Source organism: Canis lupus, chromosome 9 (genome assembly GCF_003254725.2).
Source record: "Canis lupus dingo isolate Sandy chromosome 9, ASM325472v2, whole genome shotgun sequence".
NCBI lineage: Eukaryota > Metazoa > Chordata > Mammalia > Carnivora > Canidae > Canis > Canis lupus.
Genome location: NC_064251.1, coordinates 57469480 through 57495814, shown reverse-complemented (window position 1 = coordinate 57495814; position 26335 = coordinate 57469480). Strand labels below are relative to the sequence as shown.

General features: G+C 48.1%; 2 protein-coding genes across 14 annotated transcripts in view; one reads left to right on the top strand and one right to left on the bottom strand.

The window, feature by feature from the left end:
• The window catches only part of RALGPS1 (Ral GEF with PH domain and SH3 binding motif 1), a 295268-nt gene that overhangs the window by 145772 nt on the left and 123161 nt on the right, over positions 1–26335 (top strand). The gene's annotated exons all lie outside the window — the stretch shown is intronic.
• Positions 8900–26335, bottom strand: part of ANGPTL2 (angiopoietin like 2) — a 35990-nt gene continuing 18554 nt past the window's right edge. For all 3 annotated transcript variants that reach the window (XM_025475192.3, XM_025475193.3, XM_025475194.3), the window contains 3 exons: positions 14824–15017; positions 12985–13255; positions 8900–10737 (listed from right to left, as the gene is read on the bottom strand). In XM_025475192.3, coding sequence (XP_025330977.1) covers positions 10538–10737; positions 12985–13255; positions 14824–15017 — 665 coding nt within the window. In that variant the 3' untranslated portion in view covers positions 8900–10537. The remainder of the gene's footprint in view (positions 10738–12984; positions 13256–14823; positions 15018–26335) is intronic.

The following is a 26335-nucleotide window of genomic DNA, read 5'->3' as shown; positions in this document are numbered from 1 at the left end:
CATTCATTCGGGGAATATAAAAAATAGTGAAAGGGAATAAAGGGGAAAGGAGAGAAAATGAGTGGAAAATACCAGAGAGGGTGACAGAACATGAGAGACTCCTAAGTCTGGGAAATGAACAAAGGGTGGTAGAAAGGGAGGTGGCCCAGGGGATGGAGTGAATGGGTGATGAGCACTGAGTGGGGCACTTGATGGGATGAGCACTGGGAGTTATGCTATATGTTGGCAAATCGAACTCCAATTAAAAAATATACAAAAATAAAAAACCATTTTGTGAGTGAGAAAAGCCACAGTTTGACTTATGACTTAGTCAATGTCATATGCCAGGCGGATACCAACTGCAGCTCAACATCACATGCCCTGGCTGGGGCTCCACCCAGCCTTAACTCACACATCCTCTGCCTTGTGCCCCCATCTCCATGGAGAGAAACAGTGCAGGATGAAAACATGTTGGGGAGACATTTGCTCTGCTGCCCAGAGCTGAGCACCTTGTCACCTTTGTCCCTCCTGGGGCGCAGAGAGGATCTGCAGTCTGTATTTCTCTGAATCAAGAAGTTGTGTCTGAACCCCTAAAGGAGGTGAGAGCAAAGCCCACTTTGTGCAAGAAAAAGTGTGTCTTCATAGCAGGAATCCGTGTGCTCATGAGGATGCCCGCTTCACCTTGACCTTTAGTCTCTGGATTTCTAATCAGAAGCTCACGACATTAATAATGACAACTCTTGATTCTCTCCTATGTGACCAGCACTGCACTGTGACCAGCACTGCACTGAGCACTTTATAAGAATTATCTCATTTAATCCTCCTAATGCTCCTTCCTCTGGGGGTACTATTTTTAACTTATTTCACAGCTTCAGAAGCCAAACAGGATTCATGTTAAAGATCTCATTACTTTTAGTGGTGCCACTTCCTTTTGATGAGACCAGTGTCCAACCCAGTCTAATCCCATGCCCACCCATAAGCCTCAGAATATGCCACATTTCCCTATAAAAGGTCTTCACAGTCTGGGAAAACCCAGACAGTGTACTGAGAAAGATTGTCTCTGGAGACCCTCCTTTTGTGGAGTGGAGGCTTGAGGTGGGAGACTGAGGAGCCCCTCCAGGTCAGCTGGCCCTAAGCAGGACTAAGGTTGGTGGGGGTAGAGGAAGGGCTAGAGAGTTTCTCCATCCTCAGGAGTAACCTGGCACCTTGGATGTCTCCTTGCAAGGAGGCTTGGAAAGGGAGAGTTAAGACAATTGACACCAAGAATCTGAAAGATTCTGAGTGGCTGATAGCTTGTAAGATGGCCTCAGTCATCCCTGATCCCTAGCATTCCTGTCCTTATGTAACTCCTTCCCCTTGAGCATGGGCAGAATATACTGACTTACTCCTAACATATAGAATATGACAGAAATAATGGGGCATCTATTCTTAGATCAGATTGTGCCTTCAGTGTGAGGGGCTTGCTCTCTCTTCCTGTTTCTTGGACCTCTTCCTCTCTCTCGGATTCTGGGGGAATCCAGCTGCCTTGTGTTTGGTAGTTCAGTGGAGAGGCTCCTGTAACAAGGGGCCTCAAGAGACTGAGGCCTGCCAGCCACCTCATGAGTGGCCTACCTCGGTGGAGCCTTCAGATGAGACCACAGCCTCGGCCCATGGCTTGACTGCGTCACTTGAGACTTCTTGAGCCAGAGACACCCAGCTGAGATACCCTCAAATTTCTGACCGCAGAACCTGCAAAGTAATACATAAGTATGCTGCTAAGTTTTGGGGTAATCTGTCACATAGCAATGATAACTAGCACATCTCACAGCCTTGATCACCATCCCACATTTATTACTTTGTTACCTCAACTGTAAAACCAAGCACACAGAAGACTGTAAGATTGATCTCTAGGGCAGCAGGAAGTTCTAGGTCCCTCTCAGAAGCTTATTTTGAGGGAAGGAAATCCTGTAGGAATAAGAGAGGGTGGTTGCCACTTTGAGAAGTAATGGGGAAAAAAAAGAGAAGTAATGAATTTTTGCAGCTCTGTAAGGAAGAAGGGGCCTGAAGAGGGCCTAGCAAGTCACCTTCAAAAAGGCTGTGGTTCCCTACTCAAGTTTATGGTAGGCTTTAGTGGGTAATGTGTGCAGACCTTCAGAGGTCCAGGAGTGCCTGCTTAGGAAACTGGAAGATCTGTTCTGTGTGGCCACCCAGAAAGCTGTGTTGGGGAAGAGCCTCCAATGCCCACTCATTCTCTTAGAAACTTTTTAGTTTATAAAAGTAACGCATTGTTTGTTGTAAAACTCACACTAAAAGGAAGTCTGTGAAGTAAGAAGTGAAAATCCCCTTCTTCCTCGCCTACTCGCCCAGAAGCAGCCACAATTAACAGTTGGTGTGTATCCTTCCAGACGTTTTAATCTCCATACACTGATGTATGTCCATGTGGGTGTGGGGGAGGATGCAGATAATATTGTGCTTTTTAACCCAAATGGGGACATTTTATTCATTTTGCTTTGCACCTTACATTTTGTTCCATGTAAAGAGTCACAGATGTTGTTTGGTGGCAGCACATGTAGAACTTCTTCCTTCTGTCTAGTGGCTCTGTGGCACCCGTGGCAGGCACGTGGGTGGTTCGCTGAGCTGGGCCTGGGTGCATGCCGGTTTGTTCAGCCATGTGCTGACTGATGAGCAGGCAGGTGGCTTCTGTGCTCTCCCTTCAGTGGCAAATATAGTGGAGAACATCTTTACTGGTATGCCTTTACTCACCTGCAGAGTATTTCTGCAACAGAGTGTGGGAAGAGGAATTGCCAGACAGACTGTTTGTGACTTATCTCAGGTAGCTGCTGCAGAAATGCCCTCTGAAAGGTGACATTTCCACTTTGCCAAGAGTGTGAGCATGCCTGTTGGCCCCACTCTCACCAGCACTAGGCCCTACTGACTCCTTTTTATTTATGAGGAAATGTCAGGTGAAAGATGGCATCTTGTTTTAATGCACGCTTTTCTACCCGTCAATCCTTTGTGTTCTTGGCAAAGAAGCTACTTTTCTCCTTTAAACACATGCTCCCCGGGCTCTCCTGCACCCAGGGTCAGGCAGCCAGGCCCTCAGGCCTCCCACCCAGCTGCTCATCTGCCCTCTGCTCCCACTTCTGTGTCCTGAACACCTCCATCTATCCTTAATCTCTCTCCTGTGTCCCCAGCACAACCGCATGCTGCCCTGATCAATGAAGAAGGGCTGCTTGGCTCTTGGGTCCATGGAGAGGAGGCTGAAAGAAACTAGTGCCCACACTTTTTTCTGAAGCTTGGTCAGCATTCTGGACTCCAAAGAGGCTTCATGCTGCCTCTTAGTTTTTTCCGTCTTTGAGGTAACTAAGATGTCAGCCTTTGTCATTACATGGCTCCAGAAGGGAGCCTCTACATTACCCTTCCAGGCTCTCAATCACTGCCAGCTCTCTAAGGATCAGGGTAAATGTGGCCTGTCCACCCTGCCCAAGGAACTCTCTTCTTGGGAAGATGTCCCTCAGCTTCAGGAGGGTGCATGTGCTGAAACAGGGGGAAGAGAGCATCCCTTGACCAGCCCATAGAACTGAATTTATCATGATCGGTGGTGAGATGGAGATGGGCTAACCAGATAGCCTCACACCTGGGAGGTGCCACAGGTGGAAGTGCTTTGGGAAGGCCACACAGATGAGAGAGATTATGTGTCTGGGTTCCCAGTGTGGGTTGAGCTGCCCCAAGCTGTCCCATGTCTGGAAAGACGGGGATACTTGAATGTCTTAGTGATGGTTGGTACCAAAGCATTGTGTTCACAAGTGGCAGAGTCTCAGACTAGGGCTGTGTCAGGCTTGACTCTGGATCTGAGAGAGACTAGGTAAGGAAGCCCCAGGCATGAAGGCATGGAGATGGGAGGTGGACATGAGCCACCACAGTGGGGACCCAGCCACCAGATGATGTGGCTCAGGGCTTGGACTGGAGAGAATTGTGCACAAGATGACAGCCAGACTGGCTACAAGTTGACCCTGTGACTGCCAAAGGTTGGGGCTCAGTCTAGAGGTTAGAGGACAGGTGGAAGCAAGACAGGCAGGGCCCAGCCTTTAGCCCGGGCAGAGCCCTGGTAAACAGCCCCTGGCTGGCTTCCTGACACCTGGGGACCTATTGTCCATCCAGCTACGTCTGCACAGATAGGCTGGCTGGCTAGCTCATGTAACTGCTGCTGTAGGCAGCAGGCCACCACGATTCTCAGATGTGTAGGGGGGGATCACAGGGTGAGAGAGGGCCTTAGTTGTTTCATTTTGCCTTGTGGACAGTGACCTAGTACTACAGAAGCAGGAGTGCAAATCCTGAATGGCTCAGAGTGCGTGTTCTTGGGCAAGTCGCTTACATTTCTGAGCCTTGATTTCTGTTCTGTCAAAGGGAGTATAATTAGAAGACCCACCTCAGAGATCTGTTAATGAGATTTAAAGAGACAACTCATGGTGCCTGGCACACAGAAAGCACTCCGTAGATGGTAGACAGCATGAGTGTAATCCAGAGTGAAATACTGCCAGGAAGACTCCAGCAGTGGGGATCTGGTTGTCTCCAGTATCCACAGAGACTATTGAGAAACTCAGCAAATCCAGAAAGGGCAGGAAGAGTCCCATCTGGGCATAGCCAGGTGTCACATTTAGTGGCCCAGCAGGGCCTGGAAGGGTTGGGTGTGCTTTGTGCAGTAGAGCAGGAGTGGACAGGGGGAGGTTCTGAGGAATAGACACCATCGATATGTAGTGAGACAGGATCTACCTACCCAGCAAAATATAGCCTTTGGAGAGGAGGGGGATGAACAGCAGCTGAAGTACAGTGTAGACACCTTGGATATAGATGCAGGCCAAGACCTCTGCTTCTCTGGGAACCTAGGAACTACCCCTAGCTGTCCCCACAGCACTGAACAGCAGTGTTCACTCCAGCCAGAGTTGATAGGCCTGAGGTGGACACCCAACCCAAGCAGGCCAGTCAGATCCTCTGGCTGGGAGTTAGCACTGGAAGGGAGGGTGCTTGTAAGTCTTTGCTGGCACTCAGACCAAGAGGACATGTGAGCTCAGGAATTCCATGCTGGGAAAAGCAGATGGATGCACAATGAGAAACAGAGAGACCTGCAAGCAAGGGAAGAGGAACAGAAAGGGGAGAGGCTGGAAACTCTGCTGCCTTGCCTCTTGAAGGCTTTCCAGGCAGTTTCTGGTTCCTGGCCCTCGTGAGGCCCAGCTGCGTCCCTGCTCATGGACTCTGGGAGATACCTCGTGTCCTTATGTAACCAGCTTATTAAATGAGCTGGACTCAGTCAGGTGTAAGAAGAAACCAACTTAATTTTTTCCCCAGTGTCCTTTCCAGCCTACCCTGTGGACTAGCTCTTTCCTCAGCCAATGCTGAAAACTTCTCAAGCCCCTTCATCTTTCTGCTGTGAGGACGAAAAAGCTGTCTGTTCTAAGCACCTGGTCACCACAAACAGTCTGGGGTAGTAGTCAGAAGTTTGGACTTGTAAAGCCCGAGACTCAGAGGCCTGGGCTGGGGGAGGGCCTACAGTCAGTTCTGTCCCTGGACCCTGCAGCCCTCCTGCCTCCTGATTGCCCACTGAGGTCTGTGAGCCTTGGGCTTGGACCAAGGGAGAGGGAGTAGGGAGGGGTCATGGCTCATCCTATGTGGCTGATTCAGTTGTAATTCAGAGCTTGTGCCCTGTGGGTATCCCAGATGCCCAAGCACCTGTGCTCTGCTGCTGCCAGACAGTTTCTCTTCTGGGCACTTCAGACTCAGCTGCTGTGATGGGGTGGTACTCCACTTCTGCTTCACCACTTATGGCCCCTTGTTTGGCTCCTGGGGCTTCCTGCACGGCCCTCTACCCCACTCTCCAGGCAGCCCTTCGGTTCCTAGGAGACCATATCCTTGCCTCTCCATCGCCTCTCTCTGGGCCTGCCATTTGCTCCAGTGTGGTCTCATTTCTCTCTGCTGCAGGCCTGGAGACTTGAGGCATGAGTCTGGCAGTAGTGCTTATGCTCATCATTGCCATAACACCTTTGGGACAGTCGCTTGAAGTCCCTCTCACTTGATGTAGGATGAGGGGGAGCACCCACCCTCCCTGTGGTAGTGGTGGCCAGGAAGTATATCATAAGGACCACTCATTCCCCCTAACCCAGAATATTTTTCTACACTTCTTACACAGGCTATAGATGGGCCATCAGCTATTGTAGAATCTGTTTGGGGCCACTCTCCTATAGGATGGTCCTGCACCTTGCTCTAGAATGCAGAACACTTGGCAGGTTTTATTTAGCCTTTTAGCCTGTGGAGTCTCAGATAAAACCAAGGGAGAATGTCTTTTTTGCTATACTTAAAACATCTCCTTTTGTTTATTCCAGTTGTGTGGTTTTGTCATTCTATAACCCAGAGTCTTTAAAGACTACATAGAACAGATGAAGTGGTTTCAGGAAATTAGGGAAGACCCCTGGAGCTCCCAAAACGCATCTGTAGATTACGAGCATCCTAGATTCCCATGAGCATCATTTTCAGTACTTCAAAGATTTCTCTTTCAGTCTTGCTCAAACTGGCAAGATTTTGGGAAGGGGTTCCTGCTTAGTGTCACTTGCTTGGAGAATATTCTTATCTTCCTGCCATAAGTCCTTCCCCACATTAATCTAGCAGGTTGGTGGCTCCCAGTGACCAAGGTATTGGCTCAGTTTGGAATGCGGGGGCTTTGCTGGGGTAGGAGAAAGTGTGGGTTTTGCTGACTTCCTTGTGGTCTGCAGGTGCATTCACCATGGAGACCTTAGTGAGGTTAGGGCTTCTATGGCTGCAGGCCTTAAAAGGCCACTGTCTGGGATGGAAGAGAAGGGAGGGGTGTTGGTCTGAGTTGGGCAGATCTCAGGATGCCAACTGGCTGTATTTGCCGGTTGGTGGAGCCACACACCAGGTACTAAGTAACATTGCACTTGAGCCACCCTATGCCCCCTCCCCTGCATTTTCTTCTTTGATGCTGTGAATCAAACCTCTGTTTTACACCAAGGAGAGCTAGTTCCACATATCTGTTGGGTTTATTCCTTCCTCTTCCTCTCCTTCCATATAGCCAGAGTGTGGTTTTGGGGTGGAGGGTTGGGAGAAACGGCTGGTCTCATGGCCTGCTTTTGTCTCGGTCCCAACTAGTTTAGAAAAACGATTGCTCAGCATTGTCCAGCATGTCTTTCCAGAACTCTTTGCTTTGGGTTCTGGATCCAAGACCAGTCATCAGTAAGGCCAGATGGACCCTGTTTTCATTTACCATCAATCCTTATGTCCTGGACACTCCATTCCAGGTATGTGAGGAGGCCTGGCTGTGATCTGGGCCAAGGTTGAGATATTCTCACCAAATAGTATACAACTGATGACCTCAACAACCGACTAGAGGTTTGGGAGAGGGAATCGAGAATTCTTACCTAGTGCCTGATATGCAACACCTTCCAGATCTAGATTACCTGCTGGTAGAGTGTTCTTATGAGCAGTCTGACTCTGAGCCTCATTTTCTCCTCTCCTGTGAAGTAAGAACAGTCCCTCTTCACAGGGCTGCTGTGAGGGTCCCATAAGAAAACATTAAGTCCATTTCCAAGCACAGAGTAGGCTGTAGTAAACATCTGTCTCTCCCCAACTACATCTTTGCTAAAAACAGCTCTCCTGTGCAGAAGTGATACCATTGAGAAGAGGGTTTGCTGGGTCCAAAGATGTGTTTCTAAATTTTGATGCATACGTGTGTCCATGTTTGGTACCCACTTTCCAAGTTGCTCTTCAAATAAATTGAATAAATGAATACTTCTGTACATTGAGTACATATTTCTCCGTTCACTTGTCAACATGGAGATCTTTTTCATATTTACCAATCTGATAGGCACTGTGTAATGGTTTGTGCTTAATTTAATGTCCCTCTCTGGTTCGTACTGAGGTAGGCATCTTTTCTTGCTTACCGGCCATTTGTGTTCTAATGTGTTTGTGTACTTTACAAAGTTGTCTATCATAGCACTTGTATCTTTTTTTTTAATTTTACAGAGTTCCTGGTATACCATGAATATTAATCCCGTATTTTTCTCTTTTTTTAAGATTTTATTTATTTATTCATGAGAAACAGAGAGAGAGAGAGAGGCAGAGACAGAGGCAGAGGGAGAAGCAGGCTCCATGCAGGGAGCCTAATGTGGGACTCGATCCTGGGACCACAGGATCACGCCCTGAACTGAAGGCAGAGGCTCAATCACTGAGCCACCCAGGCATCCCATTCCCATATTTTTCTTGTTTGATGTTTGCCTTCAATCTCTGTCATGTTATTTTTCAGAGGGCAGAAAATGTGGGGTTTTCTTTAGTCATATCCCTTAGTCTTTTCCTTTTTTTTTAGTTTTGGGGTTTCTTTCTATGCCTAGAGATGACTTCCCAGCCCACATATCTGTTTTTCTGGCAGCTACTGTGGAAGTCGGACTGGAATGAGAGAGACAGAGGCACAGGCCTCCTGGCTGGGTGGGGAACCTGTTGCAGTAGTTGCAGGGAGAGGAGACACTAAGACAGAGAAGAGGGCTTATGGATGGATGGATTGGCCTTGGCATGGCAGGAGGAGAAGTCCTTGTTTTTGACCTGAGCAATTGATAAATGGTGCCTTTTGGTGAAAGGGGACCAGACCTGGGGGAAGGTGTTTCAGGGGTTGGTTGCACTGTCTGGGAGGTGGCTTCTAGAGCATTCAGTGAAGACATTTAGGACATGGCTGGATGTAAGGAGGTGAAGCCCCAGAGGGCCTTCAAGGTACTATTTTGGGACTCTCCTAACAATGTAGGTGGAAACCAAAGATGAGAGTGTGATGTAAATGATTTTGGTGTCTGTTCCTGATGCTGAATCTATTCCTGGTTTTACTCAAAAAATCTCTGCTGTCGGAGGTCCCAGGAAGGTATCCTAAAACAATAACATACAGTGTAGATACAGCCAAAGCACTGATGGCTTTTATTGCAGATTTGTGTCATTATAAGGATAATCTGGGAATATATTAAAAAAAAAACCCTCCCTTTTATATACATAAAACATGCTACATGGTACACTTTGTGAGAACGCTGAGGTAATAGGCACACACCCAGACATGGACAGTACCAAACGTTCCAACATCTCGCACACCCCCATTCACACACCCACCGGGGCAGTCTCACCTTCTTGACTTATCTCTTGCTCCCTGCTTGGCAAGAGTCCCGGCAGTACTGAGTCTGACACTTCGTGGCCAATAGGACTCAGAAAGCCACCATGCTGCAACACACCAGCCAAGGGGTCCGGTGGCTCCTGAATACTCAGGAGCTCACAAGAAGTGGCCAGTTGTCAATTTTGTGGCATCTGTTCTCCAGAGAAGTGTCGTTTGGGGACGAGACATAGACTCTCGTCGGCCTGAGAGCTTGGGACCTTTGGTCTGTAGCCATTCGGGGGCCCCAACGATCGCGTGATGACTTCTTTTCAGTTGATTATCTCCTGGGCAAGGTAGATTATTATTTCTGTGATGGTTAAAATGACATGGAGGCTAAAGTGTGAATGGAACATACAAAACTGCGAATACATTATCTATGTGGCTGGGAGTTAGCTTTTGGGCCTGGCCTTCCCTTTCCTGACCAGAAACCTGGAGCCCAAATAGTTTTCTACTCAGAGGCTAAGGAATCTTGCCTGGAAAGAAAGGATGTTATGACAGAAAAGGTAAGGAGTGGGTAGGAAGGGGTACAGAAGAGCAGAGAAGGTGCCTGGAACCGCAGTGAGTGACCAAGGACTTACACACAGAAGGTATTTCCTGCATGGTGTTGGATAGAGGAGTAGGTGGATGGATGGGTGGATGGATAGAGGGATGAATGGTGAAAAAGACCTGAGAATGTAGGGAAGTACAGAAATGGAGAGGGGAGGGAGATTTTGAGATTTGATCAGGTGGCCAAAGGGGTTCTTCAGTGAGAAAGGAGAAAGAACCCCCATGTGAGTGAATAGCATGTAGATGCTCCTGGAAGAATCCAGACATACAGATGCCAAGGATTATTCTTTGAATTGGAGTCACACAGTCTGTGATTGGCTCTTAGACTCGAGGAACACAATGTGAATGCAATGCTTTTCTTTTAAGAACAAAGCTCTTGGTAACAACTTCAACATCTGAGAATTGAATGCATGTGTATTTAGGTATATAACCAAACTTATATATGTATTTAGATATAGTACACGTGGCATATATCTAAGTGCATATATTATGTGCTGTACACATACTTGCATAAGGTCAGCTCACGCACATGTATATTATTATGGTATTTTGCAGTTGTGTTTTTGTCATTGGGAATTAATTTCCTTAAAGAGGGACTTGTGTGTAGTCCTGTGCTGTGTGGAAACCCTAGGGGATCTCTGATAGAAAGAAAAGCAATAGGGACAGAGGATACTGTGTCGATTCCATTCCATTATCTGCCGTGGTGACTTGGGAAAACAGAATCCAGTGGCCCCGTCCTCCCGGCCCCCCAGTGAACTGGTGGAGAGTTGCTCCTGGTGCTGGGGCCAGCGTGGTCAGGCAGGCTCCTAGTGGCGGCCATGAGAGGTCAGGAGGGGAGCTGACTTAGTGGAAGGTGTTGGGGTTGGGCCGGATCATCATCACCACTTTCTTGAGCGAGTAGGAGCCTCCTCGGAACTCAGCCCAGTAGACCCCATCCTGGTAGCGGCTCCGGTAATGGCCCCCACGATACCAGACCCCATTGAGGTTGGAGTGGGCGCAGGCGTTATACCACCAGCCTCCCTTCTGGTAGTGGGCGCAGTTTCCTGCAGGAGACAAGGGAGGAGGTCACAGGGAGGGGGCAGTTTTACCCATGTCACCGTTTGCTCAGGGACTCTAGGAGGGCCCTCTCTAGCAGGGGGTGTGAGGGGGCAGAGGGGGTGCATTTGGAACAAGAATGCTGAGAGGTGGGCGGGGCTTCAGATCTGCTCCAAGCTCTGAGGCTCAGCCTTGTAACCAGGGAAGTCACAGAGCCACTGAAGTGTCATGAGCATGGTGCCTCCCACACAGGACAGCTGTGGGGATGAAACAAGAGCACATAGCTTAAGGGTTAGCCCAGGGCTTGTGCAAGGGGAGTGCCTGGGAAGGTCTGAATAGGAAGTAGAGATGATCTGGGCTGGGTTGGGGGAGAGGCCAGTGGGTTCTTAGGAATTTTTTAAGAGTTGCAGGTGTTGGATCAAGACTTTTTATAGGGCGACAAAGGAAGTGTTTAAGATGAAATGCTCCTCTCTTTCTCTTAGCCTGTATTCCAGCCAAAGATTCTTTTATGATTTCACAAAAGAAAGATATTTTCATAAAACTTTTGGCACTATCACATCACGCTGGATTTTGCTGCCAAGGACAAGCAGTTCGGAACAACAGTAAAAATGTGGGCAAGGTGCAAACAGGCGTGCAGGGGCACTGGCCTTCTCAGGAAGGAAGAGGAAAAGGAGCTACTGGATGCTTGGGCTGGTCTTAGTTAAAAGAGGGGACCCCCAGTTTCCTGAGCCAGCCTGTGAAGGGGTCCCCCATTCAGGGAAAGGGCTGCCCCCAGGCAAGTTTGTGGGCTGTGGCCCAATGGAGCCAGTGGCCCTGCTCCAGCTGAGGTCTTGAGATGACCCGATGAGGCAGCAGGCTGGCTGAGGCAGAAAGTCAGGGGACGCTCAGCTCAGACACCCAGAGCCTCTGCAACCCAGGTATTCCCAGAATTTTTGTCAGGCTCCTCTCTAGGCCATTGCTCGAGGTCACAAGGACCAAATGGCAGTGCTGGCTTTGCAGAGCAGAAAGAGCCCTTGGCATGCCACAGCTGGCCTCCCGTGTGAGTGGAAGGCCCTCCTGAGCTTGCGCTGTGTGCCTCCAGGAACAAGGAGTTCATTTCCTCGCATCCACTGTCTGTGCTGCTGGACAGTCTTGACAGCTGGGGTCATAGAACAGTATTCTCCCTGCTGTCCATGGTGACCTTCAAGAAATTCTATACTGGCCCTTGTGTCCCCAAAATCTGACCAGCTCTAAGGATCATCTTCCTGCCTTGCTCTTCCTGGAAGCCACAGCAGCCCTGGCCGAAGAAGACATACTCCTTCCTCAGGGTTCCCTTCAGTGCCAGTCAGAAGAAAGGTGTCTTAATGTCCCCCAGTGGTGAGAGAACCCAACAGTCTGCCAGTGTATGGCTGCCATGGGGGTCTGGAGTAAGGACCTCACTCCTCCATATGTAGGTAGTGCCTCCAGAGCTGGTAGTTCCTAGCACAGTCCTTAAAGAGGAGGGAGTAGCCTGCAGACCAGGACTAAGGGGAGGGGTAGGAAGGGGGCCAGTTTTGCTCCTGAGAACAGACAGCCTTGGCCTGGAGGTAGGGTTGGCCCCTTGCTGACTTTGCAGGCCTTTGTTTTTATGTTTTGGTAAAGGCTTTTTAGTAAAGACCTGACTTTGAGGCATGTGACCCTGGACAAATCACTTCATGTCTCCTACCTGGTTTCCTCTAATAGCTCCCTTACTGCACTGCATTACCAGTACATTGCTAGTGATAGTAACCACAAAGACAGCCCACTTGGGTTCAGCCCTGTTTGCCAAGTCCCGGTCAAGGCCCTTGAGGTACATTCTCTTTGACCTCCTTGCTACTCTGCAAGGTACACATTTGTCCTTATTTCTGGATGTGGAAATGAGCCCCAGAAAGATTAAGCAGCATGTCCTGGATCACATGACTGGTGGGCACGTGGCCAGCATTATTTCCCAGGTGTGTGGCCACAACACCTGGTGCCTCAGGCAGAGAAGTGATGTGAGCACTTGGCTCAGAGTGGCCCACAGATGTGTAATTTGTACACCTCTTTACCTTTCCCTTTTTGTAAATCCCACTTTGATCCAACTTTTGTGAAGGGAGTCTGTGGGCAGTGGGCAGAGGAGTGGGCCTTCAGCGAGCAGGAACAGGGTTGGGCCACCAGGCCCTGGGACCTTCCTGTCCTCAGACCCTGTGTCAGAAGCTCTGGCTTTGGCCGACCTAATTTCCCTACCCTGTGCCTGGGTTTGACTCTACTGGTCCTACCTGTGTAGACATCATGGTCTCTGTCCAGAGTGGTGAACTGCTTGCCATTGTGCCACGTGAAGGAGTCACCAGCGTTGCCATGGTAGCGCCCCAGCCGCAGCTTATAATACTCGCTCTCAGGCTCCAGGCGGAAGCTGGCGTATTCTGCAAAGACTTTGCGGCCAGACCAGTCCTCCATGGTCACCAGCAATTTGTAGTTGCCTTGGTTCGTCAGCCAGTAGATATTCTCCAGGCCCAGCCAGTACTCACCATCAATGTTCCCAAACCCTTGCTGGGGAAAACGGAGGAGAGCATTCGTGAGCAATACACAGTGCCCTCAGTCAGTGGGGCCCCACTCTGGGATGCTCAGTCCTGGACAGAGGAGACCAGAAATGGGCAGAGCATAAGGCAAGCCTGGGTTTAAATCCCTACTTCTATACTTGGCTGCGACTTGATGGGTCACTTTGCCTGTCTGAGCCTCAGTCGGGCATCCTTCAAGACTATTTAAAGAGTGCCTACTGTGTGCTAGGCATTGTATGAACATAGGGGACACTGTGTCACCTTCCCTACCAGATGGCTGTAGGAACACACACAATGTGGTGAACTGAGAGCCCAACACAAGAGCTCCTTGGACAAATCTGTACCTTTTTTTTTTTTTTTTTTTTTTTTTTTTTAAATCTGTACCTTCTTTGAGCATCAGTGTCCCTCTCTGGGAATGGGCTGTGTGTGAGGGTCTCGTGTAAACTCTAATGCACCAGACAGGTATGAGATATAACATATGCATGCCACATTCACCTAGGCGCTCCTTTCTAGGTCTAAAATCAGTGGTTTTGTTATTGTTTTTACATTTAGTTTAAGGAGTCATCAGCCAGGTGGTGGCACTCAAAGTCTTAAAAATAGATGGGCTTGTTAATGATAATAGCTAGTATTTAGGGAGCAAGTACAGTATATTGGCACTGTTCTCAGGACTTTACATAAGTTATTTTATTAATCCTTGTGCCGAGTCTAAGAGCTAGGTACTATTATTATCCTCCCTAAAATGAGTGAACCAAAGTCTATAGAGGCCCAGGATCACAGAGAACCTGAGGGTGAGCCAGGATTTGAACCAGGAACTAACACTTAGACTCTCCTGCCTCTGAGAAAAAGGATATGGCAGGAGGAAGAAGGGGTGAAGGAGTGGGTCTTCAGGGAAACCTCTCCATTAGGAAGAAGAGGATAAGGAAAAGAAACAAAGATACAGGCTGGGCAGGAGGTAGGTTGGGAGCAGCCAGGACACACAAAGCCACGGGCGAGTGTCACAGCCAGGGTAATTTGTAAGCTTCGGTGTCTAGGCTCACTGCTCTGCCACCTCATAGTTGTGCAGCCCAAAGTGAGTTATTTCACCTTTTCATCTGTAAACTGGGTCCATACTAGTATCTCCATCATGGGATTGGTGTAGAATTTAGTCCCTGGGGACCTGCCCCCTCTGGGCTGTGAGAACAGGTCTTCCCCTTGGAAACCCCAGCTAGGAGTAGGATGCTCCCCAGACCAAGCCTGGGGTGAGGGGCCACTCCACACCAGCATTTCTAAATTCCCACCTTGTCTGTGGGCCTTGTGTGGTCTGCACATCTAACTCCTATCTTACAGCAGTTGCCAATGGCAAGCAGGGAAGGTGTTGCTGCTCCCCACCATCCTTGGAGGGTTTGCAAAAAATGACCCTGTCAGTGTCTTTCTCACCTCAAGTGTTTATTGCATGTGGCCACAAAGGCCCCAACAGATCAGCGTGCACCTTCCCTCCAAGTGGCTCTCTTGCTGGTTGTCAGCCTCTTGGGGTGGCCCAGTCACTTTGTGGGCAGCACACACAGGTCCTGGGGTTCTCACCTTATATGTCTCCCAGTTCCTGAAGAAGTTGACAGAGCCATCCAGGCGCCTCTGGATGACGGTCCAGCCCCCAGGGTCATGTCTCTGGTCACACCACACCTGCATGAGGCGGTTGGTATTCTCTGGCTTCACCAGGTAGATGGAACTGGTATCATGTCCATCCTCCAGAGCCTGCAAGCAGTCTCTCCACGGGCCTGGGGACACAGATGTGTACACATTATAGACCTCCCTGTTCCCTGGCCACAGTGTCCCATTCTTGCCCACCTCTCACCCTGGCTATACCCTCAAGCAGGCACAACCTCCAGCAGGACTCCAGCTGAGAGCTACAGGCCTGGAGAGGAGACCAATTTTAGTTTTGTAAGTTTGAGAAAGAACATGATATAAAGGCAAGAGGCCAGGGCTAGTGATCAGGGTGCCTGGATTCCCTGCCCACTTTTAGCTCTAACTCCATCACACTGTGATTTGGGCAAGCTTCCTTACCTCTGCAAACTCTCAGTTGCTCTGGTTTGTAGAAGGGAGATCATATTTACCTCACACAAGGTTGTAAGGCTTGTTGAAATCATTTGTGTGGAGTTCCTGGGGTGATTTACCTTTTAGGCTGGTCATATTGTGCAAAGAGATGTGCCTACCAACATGCAGCAGTAGGGATCACAGTATGGATTGGCAGTGTTTGGGTTCCGTCAGCTCTGCACTGGGCAGGGAGATGGGTTACTGCTCTCGTGAGTCCTGAGGGCTGAGGTTGACCCACGCCATGTCTGTTCTGACTCCACCTTGCCTTTTCAACAATAGCACTTAGGGACAATTGTAGTCTTTAGTGATGAACTTCCATGGAGTCCTAGTACCCAAGTGGTATCCAGAATTCGGCCACGTAGCCAGGAGTTTCAGGGTATTTCTGAGATGCAGACACTGGCCTCCAAACAGCTTTTTTTTGGGGGGAGGGGGGCGAGGGGAGAGGGGACCCAGTCCTACTCAGCCCAATTTGTATATTTTCCATAGGAAGTCCAGTTAGAGCCAGATGCTCAGAGCTCATACATTCTGAGGTCACTGCTTTATAAGCACATCCACAGACTTGCTTGATGTCCGGGAAGCCTCCCAGTCCATGGCTCTCTTCTCAAACTGAGACTGGGTGGGTTCTCTGATTTTTCTGAGACTTCACTAAGCTTGGGCAGCCCAGTCAGAAGGAATGGGTGCTGCTGGGGGTCTGAACAGCTACTGTAAACCTCTCCCTGCCCCCTCGACCCCCATACCTCTCCTAGCAGTTTCATGGTAGTTGGTCCTATCAGCAAGGAGGCTGAAACTGGAATCTCCAAGGTCCAAAGAAGCTAGGTTCCTCCTTATTTTTAAAGTTTTATTTTTTTAATTTTTTTATTCATGAGAGATAGAGAGAGAAGCAGAGACACAGGCAGAGGGAGAAGCAGGCTCCCTGCAGGGAGCCCATTGCGGGACTCGATCCTGGATCCCGGGATCATGCCCTGAGCTGAAGGCAGACGCTCAACCGCTGAGCCACCCCGGCGTCCCTAGTTTCTTCCTTATTGATCTCAGGAACCTTCTGAAGTTTTTCAAGACCTAGCCATTGAACTACATATTTTAAAAATAAATATAATTGCCACAATTTGCTCCAGCTTCTCTTCACAATAGTCCTCAAATCGAGAATGGTTAAGACCAAAAATACTGATGCAATTCCATCTTGTTCTTTCTGTGAACGTGAATGTTTATTCTAACAACTATTTATTGAGCCTCAGCCTTGGCAGGTACCGAGCTGGGTTGTGGAAGCCTAGGGCCGGGTGGGGGCTGCTCTGATGCCCAGCAAGGGGAGAGCTGACCTCGCCAGCCTTCTCTCAACTTGAATTCCTGTGTATTCTTGTCCTTTCTCTTCTGCGTGTCAGGGAAGGACATTGGCAGCAGGTATTCTCAGCTTATCCTCTGTGGATCTAACTTCTCAAATTCCTTCCTGGTTGTAGTTGGGCTTGGTTAGTCTATAGATGATGGTTAAATGAGAAAAGTTTTGGTTTTTTTGGGTCTTGCCAGGCAGCTCAGGTGGGCTTCTCCTGAGCCCTTGCTCTGTGTTTGAGCATCCCCACCAGAAACCTAATGGAAGAGCAAGAGAGGGGGGAGCAAGAGCCTAGTAATGCACCTTGAAGAAAGGTGTGCATAGGTGTTTACCACTGACAGTTAACCCAGGGTACTCCTCCTTTATCCTTCAGGGAGAGCTTCTCACCAATTTACCTGTTCACCAGCCCTCTTCACCCTCAAGGGATGGGGCAGGGCCCCAGGCACTAGCCTGGGAGATGTGGCACAAGCTGCTGCTTCTCTCTTTGCCTTGTGCCTCTCCCATCCTAGGGAAGGGGAGGCCAGACCTCCAGAAAGAGCACTCAGGAAAGAGAAAAATGTTTTGCTTGTGTTCAACCCCCAGCCCCAGGGACCAGGGCAGAGAATGGGAGTCTGTCCCCGACAGCTGGAGCAGAGCATACAGCAGGCATGGGAGGGCTCCCAGCTCTTTCCCAAGTGAGAAGCACAGGAGAGGCTGTTTGATGGGAATGCTGGTGACAGAAGGCCCGGTAGAGGCCTGCAGAACATCACCCCTTTAAAACAAGCAGCCAGCCCCCTTACTGCAGGGCCACTCTGGGGCTCTGGTGGGGTTCTCAGAGGGACAGTCTGGCTTTGAAGGAGGTACTATGTTGGAAGAGGCTTTGGAGGCACTTGGGAGAGTAATGGGTCAGTCTCTCAACTCCCAGCCTGAGCTGCTTTTGTGGGTGCCATCAATTGTTTCAGCTATACCACTGACATTTCTACAACGGGCCCCCCCTTTTTTTTTTAAGATTTTATTTATTTATTTATTTTGAGAGAGAGAAACAGTACAAGCCAGGCAGGAGAGGGAGTCACACAGAGGGAGCAGGAGAAGCAGACTCCCCACTGAGCAGGGAGCCCAATGTGGGGCTTGATCCCAGAGTCCTGGGATCATGACCTGAGCTGAAGGCAGGTGCTTCACCAGTTGAGCCACCCAGGTGCCCCAAGGGGTCTTTTTAAAAGGTAAGTGTTAAGGGGCACCTGGGTGGCTCAGTCGGTTAAGCACCCAACTCTTGGTTTCAGCTCAGGTTGTGATGTCCTGGTTGTGAGATCGAGCTTCTCATCAGGCTCCACACTCAGTGTGGAGTCTGCTTGAGATTCTTTCTCCCTCCCCCTCTGCCCCTGCTCTTGCTTGTGTACATGCGTGTGCTCGCTCTCTTTGTCTAATACATACATACATACATACATACATACATACATAATCTTTAAAAAAAGGCAAATGTTATAAAGTGTGAGGTAGCTAATAGTCACCCATTTGACAGATAAGGAAATGGGAGCATGAGGACATGAGGTGACACCCCTGATCCAGTGTCTGAACCCAGGTGGTCTGGGTGCTCCAGAGTGAACTCCAGGGTGGGGGGCCCAGGCTGACTTATCTCTGTGTCCCTAAGCCTATTTTTAATCTGCTAGTCAGCTGGGTTTAAAAAATAAAAATGTACACTTCTTTGTAAAGGCATTAATACCTTTCCAGACTCTTTATTGGTGATTTATTTTTCTTTGCTTACCTTTTGGTGTCCTTTGCCCATTTTCAACTATTTTAGTGTCTTTTTTTAATGTAGGATTTCCTTTTTTTTTAATCTTTAGGGTAAATCAGGCAGTTCTTTCCTTTAAAGCTTTTAGGTCTGATGTCCTTTCTAGAATCATGGAGTAGGAATAAACTAGTAAAGAGACATTTAGTATTACAAAAAAAATTCCCTGAGTCCCCTGCACTCTGCACTTGGCATGATACTCAGGACCCATCAGCTTCCATCATCAACCACATTTCCAGACAATTTTTCCTCCAAAACCCTTGCAGAGCAGCACACTACCAAACCTACACCAAAACACATGCCCTTTTCTTACATTAAAGGCACCAGTGACAAAGGTAAGAAAATTAAATGAGGGATCCCTGGGTGGCTCAGTAGTTTAGCACCCGCCTTTGGCCCAGGGTGTGATTCCGGAGTCCTGGGATCGAGTCCCACATCAGGCGCACTGCAGGGAGCCTGCTTCTCCCTCTGCCTGTTCCTCTGCCTCTCTCTCTCTCTGTGTCTCTCATGAATAAATAAATAAAACCTTAAAAAAAAAAGAAAATTAAATGATAGATGAAAATGAGTCAGACAAAATACTTAGCATTGAAACACTGGCAGTAGTAAAACGATCAGGGAGTGGACAGTGGCAGCAGTGAGACTATCATGTGGCTCCATTAAAATGGCTGAATCAAAATGTCCTACTTTGATGAGAAATCTGTAACCATGTGAATACATGAGTCAGGAGCCCTCAGCTCAAGTCTCGGTGGCCTCATCGCCTTATAGTGTGTATCCTTGGGAAGTTCCTTAGGCCTCAGTTTCTTCTTCTGTACACAGAGGGGATGAACCCACCTGTTCTGGGGGTCTCAGGAATACAAGAGCACCCAGCATGAGGCCAGCTAGACCAGGTATCAGTGAGGGTTCTTTCTCACTCTTTCCAGTGCTGGATGAAAGCTGATGCTTTTGATATCACCCACTCCCCCAACCCACCCTCACCGAAATACACACAAGCAAGTTACTGTATTTGCTTTTCAATTTGCAAGACTAAATATACAATGGTGTACTGGTAGATGTTTTCCGCAAAGCACATTTAAAAAGTCACAGTTTCAGCAGAGAGACCCCCAAAGAGATACCAAAATGAAGAATGGAAATCTTTTTTGTCAATGAAACTGCATTTTTAGTCTGCAGTGGGCAGAGCTCTCCCTTTGGAACAGTGCAAAGTGCCCAGGCAGTATTTGGCTTGGCTTCTCTTCTGAAAGGGCAGCGTTGCTCAGAGTGCCAGGCCAACACTAACTCGGCAGCACCAGGGCTCTGAGTGGAGTAGCACCCGACCTCATCTCTATAAAGACCATATTTACGCTCTTGGTGGAGCTGTAGCCGGAACGTTCCATGTGAAGGGAAGTACAGTCGTCATGGCTGAGCTGAGTCCACGTGGTTCCTTAAAGAAGCAACACGGGGTGTGGAGAGCACACAGGACCAGAGTCAGGAGGCCTCAGGAAGAAGGGATATTGGCAGTGGGAACACAAAGCATATGGGTCTTGGGCCCCCAAACCCGACATCCAACTTGGTGAGGGTTGGAGTGATCGGGTTTGGATGCCTGAGCCCCTTCCCTGCCTCTTTCTTCCTCTCTAGGGTTCTTGCACACAAGGAACATGGCCCACCAGGAAACCAGGAATCACTTGTTGATGGCTAATGCTCAGTATTCCCAGTAAAGTACCTTTCCCATAAAGCTGGTTTGGAGCCTGTAGCCAGGCCAGGCAAACGTCAGTATAACTGCCTAGTCCCAGTTTCCTCTCTGAGTCTGGGGCAGGCCAGGTCAGCCTGACCTGCCTACTTCTGTCCCATGGAGAAATGAGTTTACCAACTACATCAACTGTCAGGGTAGTCATCTCTCCTGCGAGGGAAACGTGGCCCTGTGAATATCTTACCAAGCCCACTGGCTGCACCCTGGAGGCAAGGAGCTGAGAAGTGAGTAAATGGCCACGGCTCTTCTCCCTGGCTGCTCCTGAGGCATGTGGAGAGGAGCAGGGTCCTTCCTGGCCGTTAGCTGGACCACACCACATGGCTGGCCAGCAGTGTGACTGGCCTCTTTGACCCATAAGCCCGCATCTTGGGACTTGACCACCTGAGGCTATGCAGAGGCCCTGTGGCCTGTGGGAAATGTCCTAGGGATGTTTTAGTTCATACGTGGGCACTGGAGAGAGGCTTCTGTGATAGCACCAAGACACACTACTTTTTTGTGAGAACGGTATACTGTTTTCAGTTACTATCAGTGATGATCTGTCTTTCCAGAACGTCTTTTTGCCACTCCCTTAAATGTTTTTCTAACCAGAGAAATGACTAGTTGTTGAAATTGGGTCTGGAATTTCTTACCCAAATTAATCCATCTGAGAGCCAGGGCATGTGGACTGCTTAGGTGTGAGCCCTGCCCTGGCCTGCAGCAGGACTCCTCTGAGGGCAGGAAAGCAGACACCAGGGAGGAGGGTTGGTAAGGAAGGATTATAGGTGCTGCTTGAGCCTCATTTATCCAGAAGGTGTGGGGAAATAATATTTTGGTTGTGAACATGTATATTCTATGTCAATCACCACTTTTCAATGAACCAGAGTACAAAACAATAAACACAGAAACAGTTGGTGTGTTCCCAAAGGCATCTCAAGTTCCTATGGGGCCTGAGAGCCGACATCGTGGTTATTTCTGGTCCTTTTGGGGAAAGGGTCCAAATGCTTATGCCCACTGTTGAGGCTGCTTTAGTCCACAAATGATGGACAGGCACAGTACCTGGGGCCAATGAGTTTATGAAAGTGTTTGAGGCCTAAAAAAATTTATTGGCTCTGAAATATGAAAAGAAAACTGCAAAATCAAAATTTAGAAGTACTTAATTTAATTTCTACAAAGTGGAACATCTTGTCAGGTTCATTAATTGTTAATTTTAGTCTTCATAAAAACATTACTACTTTTGAAAACAATTTGTAGGTTAGAGTTTTCTCACTTCCCAAGAATTCTTGAACATGCCTGATGTTTGCCGAGAAATCAGAGCCAGCCATAAATTAATTGTGTTACTCTTGGCCAAATAATTTCAAAAGCAAAATTTAAAAAATCCTTTCAAAATTTTTACAGTAAAAGTTATATTAGATGTGTGGATTTCAGTGGGTGTGATACACTGTGAGACCTCCTAAGTAAGAGCTCCCGGCGTCCTCCAGGAGCTTTTTAAAGGGGTCCTGTTTCTGCCAATTTGATCTCAGGATAGACAGACATTGCAGCATTGCCTCCCAAAAAACACTTTCAAAAGTGTTGTGCCCACTCCTGGGTGTCCCATCAGTACCTTTGGGCAGGGGGAGAAATACGGGCTTTAAAGCAATTTAAAAGAGGAAAGAGTTTAGCCCTACAGGGGCTGTGGAGCTGGCTCACCGGCTCGGCTCACCGGCTTGATTCACCATGGCTCCCATACTCCTAGGGGTAAAGCCCTGGGGCTCCCCGGGTTCACTGGTCAGTGGTGCCCAGGGCTGCCTGAGGGAGGGAGGTCCCTGGACGTAGAGGTGGGCAGTGTACCAAGGCTCCCGGGGTATAGTGATGAGAATGAACAAGCCTCTCTCAGTCCAGGGATTGATGGTGTGGTTCTGCAGGCACATATGGAAGAGCTGATCAGATCCATGACTGCAATCCACAAGTGCCACACCGGTGGTGTGCCTGTGATCTGCCATCCTGTAAACCCCTCTGAGAAAGGGAATCAGCCTATGGGCCTGTGCTTAGAGAACCTATGTTGGCTTTCTTTCTTTCTTTTTTTTTTTTTTTCTATATTGGCTTTCATTGATCACCTTTTAATTTTTCAAATGCTCACAAACTCCTCTTTATATAATCTTTTCTATGATTTTGCTGCAGCTTAAACCAATTGATATATAATTTCTAGTATCTCGTCCTTTCTCTTTATGAAAAGAGGGCATTTGCCCAGTGCCACACATGGTCTTCATGATTTTTGGTTGATTGCTGGCACTGGTTCTGAGAGCTTATCTGCCGCATCCTCAGCCTCCTCAACTCCTCCTCCAGGAAGTCCTCCCCAACCCCGCAAGAGCTACTTAATCCTCCTTGGGGTTCCCATAATGCCTAGATATCTTTATCTTTACTGGAATATAGTAAGAATGATGACTGCCATGTATCTAGAGCCTTTCGCCTGCCAGGTGCTTTACACATGCTTTCTCTTCATCCTCATGAGCACCTGCAACAGTGAGCAAACTAAGTCCTAGAGAGACCACATGGCCAGAAAGGGGGAGGCTCTGGGGTTAGAACTCACATCTGCCTTCTGGGCCTGCTTCTCCGTGCTGTGCTGAGTCTGAGTCTGTTTCACCGTACTAGGATTGTTTGGGGTTTCGTCTCCTTGTCAGTCTCTGAGATCCTTCTGGGCAGCAGAAGGATCATCCAGGGCATGATAGCGTGTCCGTCCAGCCAGTCTCGCCTTCTGGACCGAGTCAGTGCCCCACATACCTTCTCCTGTCTCCATCTCCTCACCACTGTGAGCTGTGTTCCCTTTGTCACCTTCATTCTATTCTTTCTAGTTTGAGTATCAATGATAAGTCCATCTGGAAACGGGGGCCCCACAGCTGCGGATAATCAGGTTCAAACCAAAACCTGGGAGAGTTGGGACAGTCTGTAGTAGAAAGTTGGCATGTTGTCTGGGATAGACACCAAAAATCCAGGTGATTGGATTGCCTATTATTTTGTGTTTTTTTTTTAAAGATTTTATTTATTCATGAGAGAGAGACAGAGAGAGAGAGGGGCAGAGACATAGGCAGAGAGAGAAGCAGGCTCCATGCAGGGAGCCCGACGTGGGACTCGATCCCGGGGCCCCAGGATCAGGCCCTGGGCTGAAGGTGGCGCTAAACCGCTGAGCCACCTGGGCTGCCCAAGGATTTTCTATTCTTTTGAACATTACTCTAGACAGACCACCGAAGGATATCTTAATTTCAACAGTTAGAGGGTGGTTTTTGTTTTTAAAAACATTACGTTTGTCATTTAAACTAAAATTTTCTTTTGCTTAGCAAAATTTCTCTTAGATACAGAGTAATTTTAACTTAAATCATTATATTAAAAATCTGTTAAAGGAAAATCATGCATTCATTTGAGAAAAGGATTCTATAATACCATCCCAGGTCTTGTGGCTCTGCTGGCTCATCTTGAGATACAAAGCCAGGATCATCAGGCTCCTTTTTAATGTGCTCTTTAGATCTTAGTCCTTACAGGGATAGCTGAAGTTGAAACCTGACTTTTACAGCAAGTGCTCTACTGATTGCACTCCATGACCCTAACCACGCTTGTTTTAGACACCAGGTAGTGTGATGCTACCTTAATTCTCTGTTATCAATCTTTTTTTTTGGGGGGGGGGGCAGCATCTCAAGGTTACAATTGAATCTACCACAGAAATCCACCACAACAGTCTGTCTGTTTGGCTGGGGAGCTGGCTGCAGATGCCTGAGCTCCAGGATTTTCCAGATTACTCTCAGTTTGCCAAGTGCCAAACTGTTGGGATTTCTAGGCCCCAGATGCCAAATCACCACTGTAAATAGTAACAAGTTGATAGTTTATCCTTTGGGGCTTTAAAGAGCCTGAGCATTTAACTGAATGTCTTCCTTAGAAAATGCCCGAGTAATAGAAGGGAGAGCTTGCCATCACACTCAAAAGGCTCTCTGTGATCCGTTCCCTGAGCTATCCAGGAGAAAAGAGAAAGAAAGCAAAGCTAGTAGGAAGATGACCCACCTTGAACCCAAATGGTCTTTGTTTATGAAGAAGCTAACGAAGAATGCTCTTTGAAATATCACTGGATTATGTAGTCTGTAATGAATCTGAGAATCTTATTTTGTTCAACAATAACATTTCAATAACAAGACAGCATAGTACAGTGAAAACAGCATAAGCTCTGGAGGCAAGAGACCAGGGTTGGGTTTTCCATCAGCTTCTGAGAACTGAAAGGCAGAGCCTATGGTGGCTACAGCCACTCTCACACCCTCATAAAACCCCTCCAACTCCCCACAGAGCTTCAGGCTCAGAAGCCTAGGTATCAGAGTTGGTCTGCACATGGGACCAACAATTTCCCACCTGGATCGACAATTACTTGACCTCCAGAAGGAATGGAAGCCACATTGTCTGTTTTAAAACCACAATCTAACATACATATTTCCTACCTCACGGAGGTAAAATATAGGAGGGAAAAGCCATCTAGGAAAACACTCATGTTCAAGTTGCCTGTGCCTCTCTGGCCATAGGGCATCTGTTGGTAGGAACGGGTCTCTGCGTTAGTAGTGAAACAATGCGGTTGCCAACTGGTGTGGCCCCAGGAACAGAGCACATCTGCTGATTTTTATATATGTAGAGTTAATATCTTTAAAGAAATCAGATCTTCAGATTTTCCTGGATGTTGAAATGCTGAGTACAAATACACCCAGAGAATCTGTCCAGCTTAAAGACAAATTAAAGATCAGATTTATCTGCAGTTTTAGTTGGGTCCATTTACTGGAACTCAGGTGCATATTATGATTTCTGTGGAAGAGCTCAGTTGTTTTATTTATTTAAAAATTTTTTAAATTACAGTTATTTATCAGAGAGAGAAAATGAGCGAGCAAGAAAACATGAGCAGGAGGAGGAGCAGAGAGAGAGAGAGAGGGAGAAGCAGTCTCCCCTGTGAGCAGGAAGCACGATGTGGGGCTCGATTCTGGGACCCTGGGATCATGACCTGAGCTGAAGGCAGACATCTAATTGACTGAGCCCCCCAGACACCCCATTAACTCAGTTGTAGAGATTCTGCAGTATGATGCTAACTCAGTTCTGCTTTATCTCTCTCTTTTCCTTTCTTTTCTATTTCTTTCTTTCTTTCTTTCTTTCTTTCTTTTTTTTTTTTTTTTTTTTGGTATCTCAGGGTTATATGATTTAGTCTGCTACGTAGTTCACCACAATAGTCATTTGTGTGACTGATAAGCCAATGTAGATGGTTGGTGTGGTTGGCTCCTCCCAGGCCTGCATAAGGGGGAGGCATGATATTGATGAGTTTGCAGTGACAATGTCTTATATTGTTAGAACTGTGAGAGTTGTAATAACAAATCCACCAACTCTGTTCCCAGAGCTCTTTTACAAGGAGCTGCTTGGAACCTAGTACATGAAATAGTGATGGAGGGTCACATCTCAGGCAGCTGGCACCTGAGGCCAAGTCCAGCATTTATAGAGTGATTTTCACACCAGTTCCCCTCTAGCCTTTCTGTGGAAATGTGCAGTGTCCCAGAATGGTTAAGACAGACTTGAGTTTGAGCCTTGGCTGAGCCACTTACTAGCTGTATTGTCTTGGCTAAGTTACTTAATCAGTCTGAACCTCGATATCCTGGAACTTACAAGTCCAGGGACTGATCTTGGCTCTGTCACTGACAGGCCCTGGGGTGATAAGGCCCCTAACAAGCTCTAATCTTTTATGATTGTATGGTCCCTTCTTTACCCACTGAGAAACAAACTGAGCTGATTATGTTCTCAATAGAGAAAGCAGCTAGAAATGCCTACTACTTTTGGTTTTTAAGGATTTGTTGCAGGCAGGGCCATGCTGTGGCAGTTGGTGCTAATACTGCCTTTCCTCCTCTGATCGCTCTTGAGGGCGGGTGCCACAGCAGGAGGGCTGGCATGTGCATGGCTGTGCCTGTGCAGAGCTGAGGGACAGTGCCTCAGGCCTCCTGGACCATCTTGGGAGGAGGCCAGCACTGAGGCTCCATCCTGTCCATTTCTGTGCCTTTTTTTGTGACCTGTGCAGTCTTCCTCTTTAGCAGACCTGATTGGTGCGTATGTGCGTGCGTGCGTGTCAAGGGTACACACATGGAGAAAGATGTCAGGGGATGTGTGAGTATGAGAAAGTGGAGAAGAAAAGAGGAAGGGCAGGTGGCAGCAGCCAGATCATGGGGAGAAGGGGCCACAA